General features: G+C 45.7%; 1 protein-coding gene across 2 annotated transcripts in view; it reads right to left on the bottom strand.

The window, feature by feature from the left end:
* IFT172 (intraflagellar transport 172) overlaps positions 1-19,546 on the bottom strand; it is a 3,348,311-nt gene that overhangs the window by 1,210,780 nt on the left and 2,117,985 nt on the right. Inside the window, exon 31 of one of the 2 annotated variants that reach the window (XM_044075468.1) lies at positions 14,336-14,429. The exons of the other annotated variant lie outside the window; for it this stretch is intronic. Within the exon in view, the coding sequence (XP_043931403.1) occupies positions 14,336-14,429 (94 nt within the window). The remainder of the gene's footprint in view (positions 1-14,335; positions 14,430-19,546) is intronic. 2 annotated transcript variants of the gene reach the window in all.

Here is a 19,546-nt window from a genome sequence, read left to right as displayed (position 1 = left end):
CAGGATGATCTGGCCTAATTTACAACGATTTTACTCCATCTTCTATTCTATTTCACTGAATTTTTCTCTCCATGTTCTTCTTCTTCATTTAATTAGAAGTTATGTACTCACCATAACGTTCCATCTGAGTAGGTGTATTCATTTGTCTGCAACCTGTGGGTTATGGATCCGATATCGGATCCGAACCGGCATAGTTTTCCAGCTATGGATCCAAGCTCTCAGCTCCTCCCCTCACCCATAATGCCCTGCTCTACCCTCATGACCTCAGATCGAGTTTGCCAAAGCAACAATACCCTAAAAAGGGTAACAAGGAATATGCAGGAAACTGAAAGGCCAGGGGGATAGGAGGGCGGGATGGTTGCAGACAAATGAATACACCTACTCAGATGGAACGTTATGGTGAGTACATAACTTCTAAATCTGAAGTAGGATATTCATTTGTCTGCAACCTGTGGGACAGAGTCCCCAGCTACCTGAATCTTGGGCGGCCATCATGGAAGGATATTCCGGAGCACCGCGGAGCCAAAGGATGCTCTACCCTAGATGCAAGATCCAACTTATAGTGAGAAATAAATGTATGAGATGAAGCCCACGTGGCTGCTGCACAAATATCATCTAGAGGAATCCTAGCCTTGAAGGCTGCCGAGGTAGATACTGACCGGGTTGAATGGGCATGAACACCCCGGTGCGGGCCTTCCTGATGCTTGTTATTCCAATAAAATGCACTGTGAAATCCAGCGGACAGAGAAACTTTAGAAATTGGCTTGCCCAAATTGAATTTTGCAAAGGAAATAAACAGCTGGTCGGATTGCCTATGACCAGCTGTCCTGTTGAGATAAAATCTAAGTTGCCTGTGAACATCTAGTGAATGTAGCTTATATTCACCTTTGTTTTCATACTTAGGGAAGAAAACAGGGAGGTTAATGGATTGATTGATGTTTGCTTCAGAAGCGATTTTAGGAAGGAAGGACGGGTTGGTCCTGAGGGATACACGGTCCGGATGAAATACCAAGTAAGGAGGTTTAGCTGATAAAGCTTGAAGTTCAGAAACTCTCTTGGCTGATGTAATGGCTACCAAAAGGCTGTCTTGTAGGACAAGAATTTGAGATCCACCGTAGCCGCGGGCTCGAAAGGGGGAGCGGTCAAGGCCTGTAGGACCAAAGAAAGGTCCCAAGGAGGAACTGCTTGCTTTATAGGGGGCCTGAGAAGGAAAGTACCTTTAAGAAATGTTTTGCACAATTTGGCTGACATAAGAGGATTAGACTCTTGACCAATGTGATAGTGAGAAATTGCCGCCAGTTGAACTTTGACTGTGGAACTGCTGGCACCATCGTTAAAGAGAGGTTAGAAAATCAAGCACTACAGGGAGAGGAACCGTGAAGGGATTTAGGCCTTGCCCGCCCACACAGAGAAACGTTTCCATTTGCTTGGTAAACCTTTCTAGTGGATGGTTTATGAGCCGCCACCAAAATAGCCTTTACCGGTGAAGAAATACCGGGAGTCCTTATCAAGAGTGGAACTGGAGCAGCCAAGCAGTCAGCTTCAGGTTGTCCAGGTTCGGAGGAGGAATGCAGGATGGATGGGATATCAGATCCGGAATGGGATCTAGAATCCAAGGAGGATTCACCGAGTGAGACCTTAGAAAGGGGAACCAGATCTGTCGAGGCCAGAATGGAGCAATGAGAATCATTCTGCAACCCACCGAGAGGCTTTCTGAAGAACTTGCAGCATCAGAGGCAAGGGTGGATAGGCATACAGAAGACCGGGTGGCCAAGCATGCACCAGAGCGTCTCTTGGGGTACCTCCGGGAGGAGGTATTAGAGCCAAAAAACTGTCGCACGTGGTGGTTGAGGGAGAAGCAAAGAGATCGCATGAAGGGTTCCCCACGTGCGAATATGCGTTCGCTACTTGACAATTGAGAGACCACTCGTAAGGGGTCAGAATGGTGCGACTGAGCTTGTCCGCTAGGATGTTCGACCGACCCGGAATGTGCGTTGCTATGATAAAGCGATTGGTGGAGTTTTCCCATTCCCAAACTCTCATGGCCTCTAGACAAAGAGGGTAAGACCTTGTTCACCCTTGCTTGTTGATGTACCAGACAACAGACATATTGTCCGATTGAATCGCAATTGTTCCCAAGGGAAGAAAGTCCTGAAGTGCTAGCAACGCTAAGAGCACTGCTCTCATCTCTAGAACATTGATATGCAGTAAGGTCTCTGAATCGTTCCACGTGCCTTGGACTGTCCGCCCAAAGTGCCCCCACCCGAGGCGGAGGCGTCCGTGGTCACCGTGGCGAGAGGGGAGAAGCACAAAATGGGCGACCCTCGTGGAGATCCGGGAGTGGAGCCACCACAAGAGGGACCGCTTGCAAGCCTTGCTGATCGCTATGGGATGATGCATGGGAGAGCAAGGTATGACCACTGTACTAAGAGCGTCCACTGTAGAATGCGCATATTGAGCCTGGCAAGAGGAAGAAGTGCTATAGCAAGCCATGGACCCTAGAGCCCTCAGGACCAACTCCGCTGGAACAGAACTTGAATGGAGAATGGCCCGCACCTGAGCTGCAGATTGAGAACTCTGTCCGCAGTGAGGAAGGCTCAGAACTCCTTGTGTCTAGTCTGGCCCCTATGAAATCTAAGAGCTGTGTGGGCCAGGTTGGACTTTTGTATTTATTGTGATGCCCAGAAATGGAGCAAGATGGAGAAAGGAGTCTCGCCAAGAGAAGTAGATGCCTTGTTGGGCGGTAAGGAGCCAGTTGTCCAGGTAGGGAAAGACCTGCACCCCTGAAGCCTCAGGTGGGCCGCTACCACTGCTAGTACTTTGGTAAACACCCTGGGGGCTGTGGTGAGACCAAAGGGAAGGACCCGAACTGGTAGTGACTGGCTCCCAGCCGAAGCGGAGAAACCTCCTGGAGCGCCTGTCCATCAGGATGTGGTAGTACGTCCTTGAGATCTATCGAGCACATCCAGTGATTTTCTCCCAGAAGGGGAGAATAGATTGCAGAGTGACCATTCGAATTTTTCTTTGGGGACTGCCAGATTCAAGAGAGAGAGGTCTAGGATTGGTCTTAGTTCCCCCGTCTTTTTTGGCACTAAAAAGAATCTGGAGTAGAACCCTGATCCGATCTGGTCTGGGGGAACGGGCTGGATGGCTCTTTTCTTTAGCAGATGGCCAATTTCTGCCAAAGCGGCCTCCCGTTGACCGGGTGGAACGTCTGGGAGGGACTTCAACTTTGGAAGGTGAAGGAAAGGAATGCGATATCCCCTGGATATGATTTGGAGAACCCAGCGGTCCGATGTTATGGACTCCCATGCCGCTAGGTGCCCAGAACGCCCCGACTGCCTCCAGAGTAGAGCAGTCGGGCAACCCCTCAGGGTTGCTGCGGGCCGCTCAGAGAAAGGTTCCCTGGACCCGAAGTTTCTGGGAGCCCCTCTGCCTCTAGGGCGGCGTCCTCCCTGTCCTCCTCTGCCACGGAAGGACTGGTTGTCCGGAGCAGGCTGGGACTGCTGCGACTTCGAACCACATCTTCTTCTGACCCTTTTGGTTCCTAGAATAGGGCCTCTGGGGTGCAGAGAAGCGGATTCGACGGCAGACAGCGTCTTCCCGTCCTTCTCGCTCTGGGTCAACGCCTCATGACGGTCTTGCCAAACAGAGCAGAACCATCAAAGGCGTTCAAAGACGCCTTGAAGGGCTCAGAAAAATCGCAGGACGGAGCCAGGCCTGACGTCCTAGTGACCAGTCCTGTCCCGAGCTCTAGCGGCGCCCTCCGTTGGATGGGAGAGTAGCCGCATAGAAGTATTTGTGACTGACCTAAGAGTGGCCATTTTGGTGGAGTGCAGGACTCTCTCCTCCTCCGAAATGGACTCAGGGGATGCAGCGTATTCCTTAATAAGATCCCGCTGCATCCGAATAACATGTGCCAAATAGTTCAGCGCCTTACCGAGAAGGTCGCGAACTGAACATCCGCTTCCCCAAGCGGTCCATCATCCGAGACTCCTTGCTCGGTGGGTGGACTGAGGACTCTCCTGAGCCAGTTCCCTCTTTGTGGCCGCCGCCATCAACATGGCATCTACAGGAGGCCCCTTACTCCAATGGGTCCTGTCGGAGGCGGACTAAGGATCCTATCCGGTCTTTTGGGAATTGGCTCCACGGTGTCCGGTTCCTTCCACGCCCTGGTGGTAATAAGGTCCACCAGGGGTCGGCAGGGGACACCCAAGAGGTAGACGGGCCCGTTTCAATGCCTCCAAGAACACGGACTCGTCCGAGGAAGACTTGGGGCAGACCACCCCCTAATACAGAGCATTTCCATGATGTCTCGAAGGAGACATCCTCGGGGTGACCGTGGGGAGCCTTCCCTTCCTCCAAGTCCGTGTCTTCAGTGAGAGACTCGGGAGTCAATGTGCCTCCTTTTGCACGTATGCAAGGGCCTCCTCTGGGGGCTGTCAGAGGAGTCCTCGCAGCAGCAATTTGCTCCATGGGAGCAACTTGGGGCACAGAAACGGGCTGTCCCAGGGCCGGATGGTGGAAGCCTGGCCCAGTGCAGAGGGAGCGGACGGAGCCGGCAAGTGCCGGGGTCCGGAGACCCTCAACAGAGCCCTCTCCACTACATCGAAAGTCAAGGGGAGCCGACCTCGACCAAAGGATCCGACAATCGGCTCCCCTCGGATCCGAAGAGTGGATCGGAGCCGGCGCCGGCACTCGGATCCGAAGCGACAGTGCGCTCCGACACAGACGGCGCCGGCGAGCACTGATCCCCGGATCCGGCTCGGATCCAGGCTCCGAGATCGGGTCCGACACTCGAGGGCAGGGTCGGATCCGGTACCAAGTACTATCGGCTCTGACCTCCCCGCTCCGCTGCTCGGCTCAGTTGCTCGAACCCGGATAGCGGGTCGGAGAAGGAGCAATAGGCTTAAAAGGTGTTGAGCTCCCCGGAGGGGAGGCAAGAGCACTCCCATCTGCATCTGGGCCTGGATGAACCTTCTCATCATCCGGTCCAGATCAGCATCGAAAGGCTATGGGTAGATCTCGACGAGGCTACCGAGGTAGGCCTGGAGTGCCTCCTCGATAGCCTCGACGGAGATCGGGTCTCCTCCTCCCCAGGACCCGTGAGAAGCACACAGGGACCGGAGCCGAGAAGGAGGAGACCAACCGCCAACGGAGCCGGGAGAAGCTCGCTTGGCTGGCGGGGCCGAAACAGAGGTCTCGGCCCGCCGCTTGTAGTGCTTCTCCTTCGGTCCTTAGCCGCATCCTCTCCTCTCCAGAAGCGGGAGTTTGAGTCCCAGGAGCAGGAGGGTGCCACAGGGGAACAACTGCAGCCGCAGGAGTCCCGAGGAGCGGAGGCCGGAGCCGAGTCCGGCGGTAAAAGACCCGCCAAGACCAGCTTGGACCTCCGCTCCCTCAGTGCCCTGGGGTTGAACCCTGCACAAATGGAACAACCAGATGTGAGGTGTTCAACCCCAAGACACTTAACACACCGAGTGTGGCCATCAGCCGGTGAGAGCTTATGGCCACACTCGGAGCATTTAGAAAATATAGATTTAGGCTGGTCAGCCATAATCTATACTACCTAAAGTTACCTAAAGCTACAGAAAGTAACTTAACAACAAAAAAACACACAGGCCTACACACACACTCAACGCAACAGCGAGGGGAGGGAATAAAAATTATTTACCTTAAGTAAAAATAACTCAAAATAGTCTATAATAAAGGGAAACCTAATACTTTCACACAAATTTACTTAAAGAATCAAAAAATTCTCTATTTTTAACCAAGAAAAAGTTCACTTAGCTGAGAGCTATGTACCCACATCCAGTTACCAGCGCGGCAAACAAGATCTGAGGTCATGAGGGTAGAGCAGGGCATTATGGGTGAGGGGAGGAGCTGAGAGCTTGGATCCATAGCTGGAAAACTATGCCGGTTCGGATCCGATATCGGATCCATAACCCACAGGTTGCAGACAAATGAATATCCTACTTCAGATCTAATGTTAAACGCCTTGTTGGAAAACTTTTGAAAAACAGGTTCTTCACCCAATGCAAATCTGATGATCTGATGATGTCTCACCAAAAGCACAGAACTGAAAACACCCATTATTGCATAAGTACTCATGAACCTAGATTAAGTTACTTTTTATAGCATCGTAGTTTAAAAGAGAGAGTATCAGAATCACACTGCTTTTTTGCAACTACAGACATGTTCAAATGATATTGTTTTTATCTTTTTTATCTTATTTGGTGGTCATCTTACTACCTTCTTACCTTCTCTTTGTTTTAACAAAAAGTACAGTTTTGTACCTACCATAAATGTAGATGTTCGAGGATCCACATTGCTGCAGTCCTAACTATTGGGTAGTCCGCTGTCCAGTCGGCCCGAATACCAAAGTATATTGACGCCGGCCAGGGCGCATTAGACTGACGCCAGTACGTCAGGGTACTAATGCGCATGACCGACGTCATATCCTCAGTCTTTTCTTGCCCCAGATGTCAGAAGACCCTAAAAAGACAAGGCCCAATATACCTGCACCAAAAATATGTACAATATATACAAAATTATCAGCATATAACCTCACCTACACAACCACCCCTAAACACAGAGGGAAGGAGGGAGGGTAAATTGGACTGCAGCAATGTGGATCCTCGAACATCTACATTTATGGTAGGTACAAAACTGTACTATGTTCTTCATTCCACATTGCTGCAGTCCTAACTATTGGGTAGAATCCCAAAGCAGAGGTAAGGGAGGCTGGCAAATCATAAAGAAGCAGGAGCTGACAACATGCCTTGCAAAATAGCTGTGGCAAAACCAGCCCTAGACTTAGAGTAGAGAGGAAGGTGATAATGCTTAGAGAAAGTATGCACTGAACTCCAAGTAGCTGCCTCCAAAATATCCTTAGTTGCCACCCCTTAGAAATGCTGTTGAAGTGGCAGTAGCCCTAGTGGAATGAGGCCTAATCCCAGCTGGAATCTCCTTGCCATGATGGGAATAACAAAATGCAATGCAAAACCCAATCCACCTAGAAATAGTTTGTTTTGACACAGGCTTGCCCTGAACTCAAAGCAAAAGAAACAAACAACTGCTGAGACTGCCTAAAATCCTTAGTCCTGCTTAAATAATAACGCAATTGCCTGTGTACATCTAAAGTGTGCAAAATCTTTTCCCCTTTATTTTGGGGGTCTGCATAAAAGTAGGCAAATGAATAGTTTGGTTTAAAGCCACACTAGAAACCACCTTAGGCATAAAGGAAGGATTAGTACGTAATGATACCCTATCCTTATGGAAAATCAAAAGGGCTCTACTGCCATAAGGGCCTGCAACTCAGACACCCTTCTTGCAGAAGTAATAGCCAACAGAAAAGCAGTCTTCCATGACAAGTATTTCAATTCAGCAGTAGCCGAGGCTCAAAAGGTTGTAGAGTAAGTTTTTCCAACACAAAATTGAGATCCCAAGCAGGAGTAGGAGCTCACGTGGGGTCTTATATTCTTTGCCCCTCTAAGAAACTGCTTGAACAAAGGATGCGAAAACAATGGTGGGTCACAATCATAGTGAGCTGAAATTGCTGCAGCATGAATCTTAATGGAAGAGAAGGACAAACCTTTGTCCAATAACTCAGTAAGATATTGAAGAGCCACACTCAAATTAGGCTCAGAAATCTCCAAATTCTTTGCTGTACTCCAAAATAAAATCTCTTCCATTTTTCTGCGTACACTTTCCTTGTACTAGGTCTTCTAGCTTCCATAATCACATTTAAAACTTGTTGAGGAAGTTGAGACCTGCTGTGTTTCAACACAGAATATGCCAGGCTGTTAGATGAAGAGAGTGAAGCTTGACATTGAGCAGATGACCGTCCTTCTGAGATAACAGATGTGGAATCAAAGGTAAAGGCCATGGAGGCTTCCTTACCAGACTCCTTAGTAGTGGGTACCAGTGTTGCCGAGGCCAATCTGGAGCTATTAAAATCATCCTTGGCTTGTCTTGTCTGACCTTTAAGAGCACCTTTGGAAGAAGAGGCAGAGGTGGAAAGGCATACACATGAAGATTTTTCCAACTGAAAGAAAGAGCATCCACTTTCCAAGCTGTGTGATGAAACCCCTTTGTGCAAAACTTTGGCAGCTGGTGGTTTAGTGGAGAAGCTTAACAGATCTATGTCTGGAGTTCCCCATGACACTGTCAATTTCTGAAATACATGAAGATCCAGTTTCCACTCGTGGGGATCCATGATTTGTCTGCTTAACACATCTGCTAAGGAGTTCTGTGCTCCCGGCAGAAACCTTGCCTGAAGAGTTAGTTGCAAGCTGAGCGCAGTCTCCCATAAAATCATTGCTTTCCTGCATAGAGGATAAGAATGTGTTCCCCCTTGTTTGTAGATGTACCACATGACAGTTGTGTTGTCTGTTAGAATCAACACCTGCCCTGGAAGAAGTAACTCCTTGAAAGCCATTAATGCAAACTGGACTGCTAACATCTCCTTCATGTTGATATGTAGATGCTGTAGTCTGGCAGGCCACTTGTCTTGTATCCACTTTCCATTTAGATGAGCTCCCCAAGCAATGTCCGAGGCATCTGTCGTTAAAATCTGACTCGCCTCTGGCTGGGTCACAGAGAGTCCCTTGTTTAGGTGACATTCCTGAGCCCACCACAAAAATTCTTTTTGAAGGCAAGGTATTATTTGAATGACAGTGTCCAAATCCTGGCAGTGCTGTGTCCATACATTTTGAGATACCATTGCAGCTTCCTCATATGCAGTTTGGCATTGGGAAGCACCAGAATACAAGATGCCATGAACCCTAATGCTTGAAGGACTGTCCTTGCAGTCAGCACGGACTGATGAGATAGTTGATGGAAGTAAAGGATAGACTCTGTTGTTTGTCCGGGGTTAAAAGGCCATCTGGGCTGCTGTATTCAGTCTCACACCCAGAAAGCACATGTCTTGAGAGGGTACTAGACTGGACTTTATTTCGTTCACAGAATACCCTAGGCATCTTAGCACTGCTATAACATATTCCAGATGCTGTAGAAGGTCTTCCTTTTCTTGAGCCAGAATCAGGCAGTCGTCCAAGTAAGGATAGATTTGAATTCCTTTTAGCCTGAAGTAAGCTATCACTGGAGCCAGAACCTTTGTGAATACTCTGGGCAGTAGATAAGCCAAAGGGCAATGCAGAGAACTGATAATGAGAATTTCCAGCTCGAAAACGCAGATACTTCCTGCAACTTAGTCTTATAGGCACATGAAGGTAAGCTTCCTTGAGATCTAAAGTTACCATCCAGTGATCTTTGCCCAGCAGAGGTAAAAGCTGTTGTAACGTCAACATCTTGAACTTGGGAATGTCCAGATAAGTGTTGAGGATAGATAAATCCAAAATTGGTCTCCACGTGTTCCCCTTCTTTGGTACTAGGAACAGGCGAGAATAAAATCCTAGGCCCCTTTCTGATACAGGGACTGGCTGAATGGCCCCTATTTGGAGTAACAGAGAAATTTGCTTGTGAGCCTCTTTCCTTTGTGGAGGAGGAACGTCTGGCATGCCTTTGAAAGGGGCAATGTATGGAAATAAAACCTGTAACCGTGGTGAATGATATCCAACACCCATCTGTCTTGAGTAATTAAATCCCAATTTTCTTTGAAAAGAGACAGTCTTCCTCCCAAAGGAGCTGCCAGACGAGAATCTACTGGCAGCTGAAAAGGCAGGTCATTGGGTCTGTTTACGAAAGGACTGACCCCTGCCCTCACCAGAAGTCTGAGCAGGTGAACTCCCTGTTCTAGGCCTAAAAGAACCTTGAGCTCTGCCCCTACCACGTCTAGACCTACCCCCTAGACTGGGAATCATAAGCAGGATATGTCCATCCCTTAGTAGGCCAATTTCTACTAAACTTCGGTGGCTGCACCTGCAAAAAATCTTTAACAGTTTGCATAGACTTAGCTTTGTCCTCCATTTTCTTTAAAACTGCTTCCACAGGCGAACCAAACAACACATCAGACTGTAAAGGAGCATCCAAAATCCTTGTCTTAACATGCTCAGCTAAATTCTGATCCCTCAACCAGGCATGCCTGCGAAGAACAGAACTAGTGGCAGCCACCCTCGAGGAGGCCTGTACAGCATCAAACCACATTGCAAAGAATGCTTACCCACTTGTTCAGACACATGAACTAAATCCAGCAACTCTTTACACTCAATACCTTCCGCCAAAGCATCCACCTTAGATTTCAATTGTGAAAGGAGATAATTTTGATATTTTAGCATGTGAAACTGACAATTCAACGCCCTCATGGCTAAAGTGGAAGAAGTATACACTTTCTTTCCCCATCTATCCAAAGCCCTTGCCTCTTTATCAGTGGGAACAGGGTTTTTAACAACAGAGGCCTTAACACCTTTAGGTCCCTGAGAAACAGTTTCGGGTCTGCCCTAGGACTCTTAAAAGATACTTATGAGCTTCAGGCACCCTATAGTACCTATCAGGTTTAACAGGAGCAGGAGGCAAAGAATCAGGGTTCAGGGAAGCCTCTGCAAAACATCTTCCACCACATTCAACACAGGAGGTATAGCTAAGGGCCTATGCTGGGGTAAAACAAGAATTCCCTAAGCCTTTTCCTGGAATCAGAGTAATCTTGGCCTTCCCATTTAAAGTGCTCCTCATGGAATGCAGCGTCTCTGAAAATAAGAAATCCTCAGGAGGAGAAGCTGTAGGAGTGGAATCATCCACATCAGAATCAGAATAAGGAGGACACTCCTGCAAGTCTTCCAGAAGACTCAGAAGCCTCTGAACACTGTTCAAAACTCTCAAACTCAGGTTCCACCCTAGGCCTCTTATCAGGAGGGGCATAGAACCTCTAATCATAGTAATCAAATCTTCTGCCATTTTAAGCATATGTTTCTTAGGCACAGAACCTGAAGTGCTAGGAGAAGCCCCCACTGAAGCTAAACTTGGCCTGCCTCTCAAAGAAGTTTTGGAAACAGAAGGAGAGGCTCTAACTACCTTGGGAAGAGAGGGAAGAACAGTTACCTGAGAAGCCCCCTCAGCCTGGCCTACCTCCTGAGAAGGCACATCCTGTAACAGTAAAGTCTCTGCCTGAGACTCCAAAGAAACTCCTGGCAAAACCTCTGGCTCCACAGAGCCTTCTAAAGAACCGACGTCCGGGACTGCCGGTTCATCAACCCTAGGCTTCGCTGTTTTGTCCTTGCGCTGTTTGGACGAAGCGGGCGCCAGAGCATCCGACGGCATTTTATAATTACAACGCTTCCCAAACACTAACCTGGCACAGTCTAACCTTCTCTTAATAGTGCGTTTGTTAAATCTAGCACAAGAGCGGCATCCAACAACGTCGTGCTCAGGCCCTAAACAAGGTATACACAAGGTATGGTAATCCCTATGAGGTATCTGTTTCCCACAAGAAATACAGTTATTCACTTTTTCTGACATCCGGTTAAATACTGAGGCAAGAAAAACCAAAATGTTCTAACGGGTACTTAGCCAACTTCGATTCGGTCTGAAACTCCGACTTCAGAAAATTTCAGAACGCCAACCTGCACTCGCAAAACTGCTTCTGCATCGGACCATGCGGCAAAAAAGACTGAGGATATGGCGCCGGTCATGCGATTAGTACCCTGACGTACTGACGTCAGTCTAATGCGCCCTGACCGACGTCAGCCATATACTTTGGTATTCGGGCCGACTGGACAGCGGACTACCCAATAGTTAGGACTGCAGCAATGTGGAATGAAGAACATCATGGATGTTCCAGATATACTTAGCACCAAAATTGTTTCCTCTACCTTCATACTATTGTTTATCTTTTTGGTGCCAAAATTATGCATTACAATAAAAAATAAATAAATACATAAATACATACATACATACATAAATAAATTCAGAAGCCATGGCTTGACACTGATCTCCTAAACCTCTTCACCCTGGGCACTATGCCAGAATCTGGACGCAGCCCTCAGGTACTCCTCCAGAGCCTGGAAACACAGAGGGACAGCAGAAGCAATTGCACACCCCCTCCAAATACATACAAAATGATGCATGCTTGTTGTTATAACTCAAACTTGAACTGCACTTATCTGGCTTAAAGACTGGAAGATCAATGAAGACTATGAAGAAACAGACCAGGCTCCTGAGATTTGTCTTACAGAAGTTCTAAGCAGCAATCATGGATTTATAACACCACATATTTTTTACCATATTTTTAGATTACTCATTGATTGTGTTACAGTTTCTTAGGTTCCTCCACTCATCCAACCAGCTATTTTCTGGCTGACATAGTGGATCGACCTCAGATAACGGAGGGTAAGCAACTCCACCCTAGGAAAGGATTAGGAGTTGTTAATTTTCACTTATTTAACCAAGAACACTCAGCAATGACATGTTAGCTAGTGAACTCTACTTTCTGTTATGTTTTACAAGGGAAACTACCACCTTCCAAATTCACATTCTTCAGTTGTACAACACTACAACAAGTACATGAGGGTTAAGGGGTGTGCTAGGCTTCCTTATAAACAGCAAGAGAAAGTAGCATGGCTACATATTACACAAAGAGTGTAGCGATGATGGTTGGCCCCTTACTTTACACTTGCTAAAAGTTGGCAGATGCAGAAACGCAATCCACATAACAATTTACCTTCCTGACGGAGTTTAAAATGCAAAAAAAATAAAGACCTATTGTGACAGGAATATTATTAAAAGCAGAAAAATTTTGCTACAGCTAAACTAAAAGTCACTTACAAGCATACTGTAATTGAAAGTAATGCTCACATTTGGAATTGTAGTAGTTAACCTCTGAGCATACCTCTCAACCTCTTAGTGCAAGGAATGTGGACAAAGCCTGAACTAATGGGGGATATAGGCCCAAAAACAGGGACACATTTTAAATACTGCTCTTCGAAAGTTTCTAGAATAACAGGATTTCTGTTAGAATGCACTTCTTGTAGAATATGAAGTCTGAAACTCAAATGTACATCATTATTTCGTAACTTCAAGCTTCAGTGATTTGACAGAAAAACACAAACTTTATGAAGAACAGACCAAAAATATGAGGCAAAAATATGGACACTTTAGGAAAATCTGGTTAACTGACAGGTATGCTTTAAGGCCAAAATTATCAAAACAGTTTGCATATATTACATGCACGCACTGTGATGAAGCACGATCACTGTTCAGTAAGCACTGATATATAATTATCAAACCTCTAGAATGTTTGTGGCCAAGCCCAATACTACCTTAAAATAGGGGTTACCTTCAAGGAAATCTACAGCTGTTAGGAGCTACAGCAGCTCTAAACTGGAGGTTATCAGATAACAAACAGGAAGCCTGTTAAAGTACATAACAAAAACTAGCAAATGGTACTATTGGCAACCTGATGGGAAGCAGGGGATAAATGTGAAAAATGTTTGTTTATAACTATAGATGAATGGCAAAACTAGAGTAAGAAGCTGAATTACCCTTAAAAAATTTCAGTGTGTACTTCATGTACAAGTGTCGAAGAGTTTGAAGACCTCGGTAAGTAAAAAAGAAAACATTGTTCATGAAATTTTCTTTCCTGATTGCAAAGTACCTTTCTAAATGTTAAAAACAAGTGTCTTCACTAAGTCTGGAATAACAGATGCAACACAAAGAAAAAGTGTGTTTCGTTTCAACACTCATGCTGAGTGAGAAATCAAGAAGAGGTTCCTGTTTATTAAGCTGAAACAAACGTATGTTTTTTCATGCAGTGATGAAATGAAAGCAATGAATTTTTATTTTCTACCTGCCAGGAGCTCACTCTGTTGAGTTGGAATAAAAGCTATTTTTTTAAAGCACAAGGACTACTCTTCTATATATACAACAGAAATCATATGAGGAGAGAGAGCACAATCTGAAAGTACAGTTATAAAGCAGTAAGAATGAAGTGTCTAGACCAGATGGTGTGTACACTAATATCTGTTGGCAGGTTCTGGATCTCTACTGACAGCCATTGGCAGCAGAATAAGTGAAACTCAAGACTGAGGAATACTGATGGTACTGCTGCTGTTGCAAACTGCTAGGAAAAAAATATCATCCTTTAAAACGTTTCTGCTTTACGTTAGTTTATCCATTTCTAATCAGATTTGATGTATGATATTTTGCAACACTGACAAAGCCCTGTATAGACTTACCTTTATTTTGGTAAAATAATTGTCTGCAGTTAGTTGGACCTTATATCAGATGTACTACAGGGAGGGAATCATCTCTGCCAGGATGTACCATGTGGAAAATTAAAGCAATGCTACAACAGCATAGCTCATTAATTATCCAATTTAAGTTTTACAGAAAAAGAAGCAAAGAAAAACAGCCCAACATTCAAGCACATCTGATGTTGTCATACCTCATCCTCCAGGAACATTGCATGCTTTAAATGAATGTCTGCCATTTTATGTTTCATTGCAAGACGAGCTAATTCAAACGCAAAGTCAAATGAACTGAAAGAAAAAAATAAGTACAAACATGTATTAGCTTATTTAAAATGGAGTACAATAAATTTAATTACTGCATATAATAGACAACTTTACTTATTTTACCTTTTACTCAAGATTAAGAATACACCTAGTGTGAATCAAAGCACTGTGAATACATGTACAAATTCATAGGTAGGTACTAGGCTATCGGCCCTGGGGCCTATATAAGCCTGGCCAAAAAGGGTCCCTGGCTTTCGCCACCCAAGAAAGTTATTTTCCTGTGCCCCTGTCAAGCAGTGTCGCAGAAGTGATCCCCGGGGGTGAATTTTCTATTTCCCATCCAGTCGTCAAGATTTTTCTTAAAGAGGGCCAGTGAGGAGCTTTGCTTGACATAAATGGGTAGTTTATTCCACAGCATGGGAAGTCTCTGGGACAGGAACCTATCCCTCCAGCATGTTCTGTTTATTGTGGTGACAAGGTTTAGGTCCCTGGAGCATGTGGTTCGGAGAGATTGGGATTTCACTAAGTGTAGCATGAGCAACAGCTCTAGGTTTGACATAGCTTGGTATGTTAGGCAGAGATCGCCTCTGAGTAGGCGAAATATGAAGGAGTAGAGCTGGAGTTTTTTGAGACGGTCTGCGTATGGCATCTGTTTGAGGATGGCAATCCTCTTAGTGAGGAATTTCTGTGGCCTTTCCAGTTGTTGTAGGTGTCTTGTGAGATACATGCCAAACGGGGCATTGTACTCTATAATGGGTCTGATGAGGGATGAGTAGAGAAGAACAATGACCTCCTTTTTTTCTAGAGGAGAACACGTTTGTGATGAGGTGTGCCACGTAGAAGGATTTCCTGACTACTGTGGCGATGTGGTTATCAAAGGAGAGACTACTGTCCACCTGTGTCCCGAGGTGTCTTATCACACTTTCAGTGTTTAGTGAGCTACCGCCTATGTGGTAGTTCATGGGCACCAAGTTTATCTCAAAGGGGATGATAATGCACTTCTTGGCATTGTGCTTGAGGCCATGACTTTGACACCAAGCATCTGTCTCTGTGAGGCCCTTTTGTAGAATATCGTCTTCATTAGGTGATTCTATTATGGCTCCCAGTTTGCAGTCATCTGCGAACTTTGTTAACCAAAGACCTTCTGCGTTGACCTGCACTTCAGAGAAGTAAATGCAGAACAGGAGAGGACCCAGGACCGAACCCTGTGATACTCCACTCATCACTAGTCTGAAGTCGGACTTGGAGTCGGCTACTCTTACTGTGTGGGTTCTGTCAGTGAGCTACTTGGCCACCTATCTTGTGACATAGGGATGTATGCCCAGTTTACTGAGTTTATCTATAATTCCAGAGTGGGGGATGGTATCGAAAGCCTTGGTGAGAAAAAAAGGGGGAATAAAAAATTTTTATTTTAACCAAGAAAAATTTTAATTTTTCAAAAAATAGTCCCCTTTTTTTCCAAAAAAAAAAGTTTTTAAACCAAAGGCCGGGGCAAACAAAAAAAAATCTGAGGTCATGAGGGTAGAGCAGGGCATTATGGGTGAGGAGGAGCTGAGAGCTTGGATCCATAGCTGGAAAACTATGCGGTTCGGATCCGATATCGGATCCATAACCCACAGGTTGCAGACAAATGCATATCCTACTTCAGATCTAATGTTAACCCCTTTGGGGAAAACTTTTAAAAAACAGGTTCTTCACCCAATTCTGATGATCTGATGTTCTCACCAAAACCCAGAACTGAAAACACCCTTTTTGCATAAGTACTCATGAACCTAGTTTAAATTTTTTATAGCATCGTAGTTTAAAGAGGGGTATCAGAATCACACTGCTTTTTGCAACTACAGACATGTTCAAATGATATTGTTTTATCTTTTTATCTTATTTGGTGGTCATCTTATTTTTTTTTTGTTTTAACAAAAGTACAGTTTTGTACCTACCATAAATGTAGATGTTCGAGGATCCACATTGCTGCAGTCCTAACTATTGGGTAGTCCGCTGTATCCAGTCGTGCCCGAGAATACCAAAGTATGCTATTTGGCGTCGGTCAGGGGGCGCGTGGGCAGCGTCGTCGTCCGGGTACCGCGAAGGCTGCGCGCGGCGGCGTCATATCCTCAGTGATCTTTTTCTTGCCCAGATGTCAGAAGAACCCTAAAAGACAAGGCCCAATATACCTGCCAAAAATGTCACTTCAATACTAAAGGTATCAGCATATATAACCTCACCACCACAACCACCCCTAAACACACCTTGGAGAAGGAGGGAGGTAAGTGGACTGAAAGCAATGTGGATCTCGAACTCTGGGTATGGTAGGTACAAAAACTGTATTACTATGTTCTTCATTCCACATTGCTGCAGTCCCTATGCTTGTGGGTAGAATCCCAAAGAAGGTAGGGAGGCTGTGCAGTGAGCAGGGCTGACAACATGCCTTGCCAAAAATAGCTGTGGCAAAACCAGCCCTAGACTTGAGTGCACCAGAAGGAAGGTACAGTAATGTGAGAAATGCACTAAACTCAGGTAGCTGCCTCCAAATATCCCTTGGTGCCACCCCCTTGCAAATGCTGTTGAGGCAGTAGCCTAGTGGAATGAGGGCCTAATCCCAGCTGGGTCCTTGCCATGATGGTGAAATACAGTAAACCCAATCCACCTATAGAAGTAGTTTGTTTTGACCCCACAGAGCTGCCCTCTTAGAACTCAAAACAGAAAAAAGAAAACAAACACTGCTGAGACTTCCCCTAAATCCGCCTTGATCCTGCTTAAAATAATAGCATAATTGCCTGTGTACACATCTAAAGTGCTTCAAAATCTTTTCCCTTTATTTTGAGGGTCTGCTGCCTGCCGCCAAAAGTAGGCAAATGGATAGTTTGGTTTTCTGAAAGCCACACTAAAACCACCTTGGGCATAAAAGGAAGGATTAGTCGCATATTGATACCCTATCCTTATGGAAAATCAAAAGGGCTCTACTGCCATGAGGGCCCCTGCAACTCAGACACCCTTCTTGCAGAGTAATAACAGCCAACAACAAAGCGATCTTCAAGCAGTAGTGATGTTCCAATTCAACGTAGCGCGAGGCGTCAAAAGGCGTTGTAGAGTAAGTTTTCCAACAGGTGAGATCCCAAGCAGGTAGGAGCTCTCGTAGAGTCTTATATTCTTTGCCCTGAAACTGCTTGAACAAGGATCTTGCGAAAACTAATGGTGGGTCACGATAAGCATTCTGAAATTGCTGCAGCATGAATCTTAATGGAAGAGAAGGACAAACCAACCTTTGTCCTTGCTCAGTAAGATATTGAAGAGCCACACTCAAATTAGGCTCAGAAATCTCCAATTACTGCTGTACTCAAAATAAAAAATCTCTTCCATTTCTGCGTTACACTTTCTGCTTGTATTATGAGTCTTCTGGCTTCACAATCACATTTAAAAACTTGTTGGGGAAGTTGAGCAGGACCTGCTGTCTCAACCTGGAATGTGCCAGGCTGTTAAGATGAAGAGGTGAAGCTTGACATTGAACGTTGACCGTCCTTCTGAAATAACAGATGTGTGAATCAAGGTAGGCCATGGGCTTCCTTACCAGACTCTCCTTGAAAGTAGTGCAAATTTCCAGTGTTGCGAGGGCCAATCTGGAGCTATTAAAATCATCCTTGGCTTGTCTTGTCTGACCTTTAAGAGCACCACCACGGAAGAGGCAGAGGAAAACATACACATGAAGAAGATTTTCCAACTGAAAGAAGAAGCATCCACACACTTTTCCAAGCTGTGTGTGATGAAACCCCTTTAATTGTGCAAAAGGAAACTTTGTGGCTGGTGGTTTTAGGTGGAGAAGCCGAGAACAGATCTACTGTCTGGAGTTCCCTTGTGACGCTGTATCAATTCACTGAAATACATGAAGATCAGTTTCCGCCAGTGAGGGATCCATGATTTGTCTATGCTACATCTGCTAAGGAGTTCTGTGCTAACCGGCAGAAAGCCTTGCCTGAAGAGTTGATTTGCAAGCTGGCGCCCAGTCTCCATAAAATCCCTGTTGCTTGCCACACCATAGAGGATGGGGTGTGTTCCCCGCATGTTTGTTGATGTACCACGCTGACAGTTGTGTGTTGTCTGTTAGAGAATCCTTTCACCTGCCCTGGAAGAAGTAACTCCTTGAAAAGCCATTAATGCAACCTGACTGGACTGCTAACATCTCCTTACGGCATGTTGAGCCCTATGCTTCTTAGATGCTGCCTGCCAGTCTGGCAGCCAGCCACTTGCATCTTCTAATATCCACTTTCCATTTAGATGAAGCTCCCCAAGCAATGTCCGAGGGCATCTGTCGTTAAAATCTGAGCTTCCTTCTGGCTGGGTCACAGAGAATCCCTTGTTTAGTGATGACATTCCTGAGCCCACCACAAAAATTCTTTTTTGAAGGCAAGGTATTATTTGAATGACAGTGTCCAAATCCTACAACAGTGCTGTGTCCATACATTTTTTGAGATACCATTGCAGCTTCCCTCATGGGTTTTGGCATTGGGAGCACCAGTCTAAGATGCCATGAACCTAATGGCGAAGGGACTGTCCTTGCAGTCCCTTGGAATGATGGCAGACGATTGATGGAAGTAAAGATGAACTCTGTTGTTTGTCGGGGTTAAAAAGTGCATCTGGGCCTGCAAGTCTCACACCAAGCACATGTCTTGAGAGGGGTACTGAACTGGACTTTATTTTCACAGAATACCCTGGGCATCTTAGCACTGCTATAACATATTCCAGATGCTGTCCCAGAAGGTCTTTAACTTTTCTTGAGCCAGGAATCAGGCAGTCGTCCAAGTAGGATAGTTGGCGAATTCCTTTTGTACAGTAAACTATCCTGGAGCAGAACCTTTGTGGAGCTCTGAGCAGTGGGCAAGCCAAAGGGTGATAGAAGACTTGATAATGAAATTTCAGCTTCGAGAAAGCATGAATACTTCCTGCAACCTTGATCTTATAGGCGGCACATGAAGGTAGCTTCTTAGTCTAAAGTTGTCAGTGATCTTTGTAGCAGAGGTAAAAGCTGTTGTCAAATCGCATCTTGAACTTGGGAATGTCAGATAAAAATTGGTGAGGATAGATAAATCCCAAAATTAGGCCTCACGTGTTCCCCCTTCTTTGGTGGTACTAGGAACAGGCGGGAGAAT

The sequence above is a fragment of the Protopterus annectens genome, chromosome 6.part1 (genome assembly GCF_019279795.1).
Source record: "Protopterus annectens isolate FY-2018-M chromosome 6.part1, PAN1.0, whole genome shotgun sequence".
NCBI classification, from domain to species: Eukaryota; Metazoa; Chordata; order Ceratodontiformes; family Protopteridae; genus Protopterus; species Protopterus annectens.
This window is presented reverse-complemented; position numbering and strand designations above follow the sequence as displayed.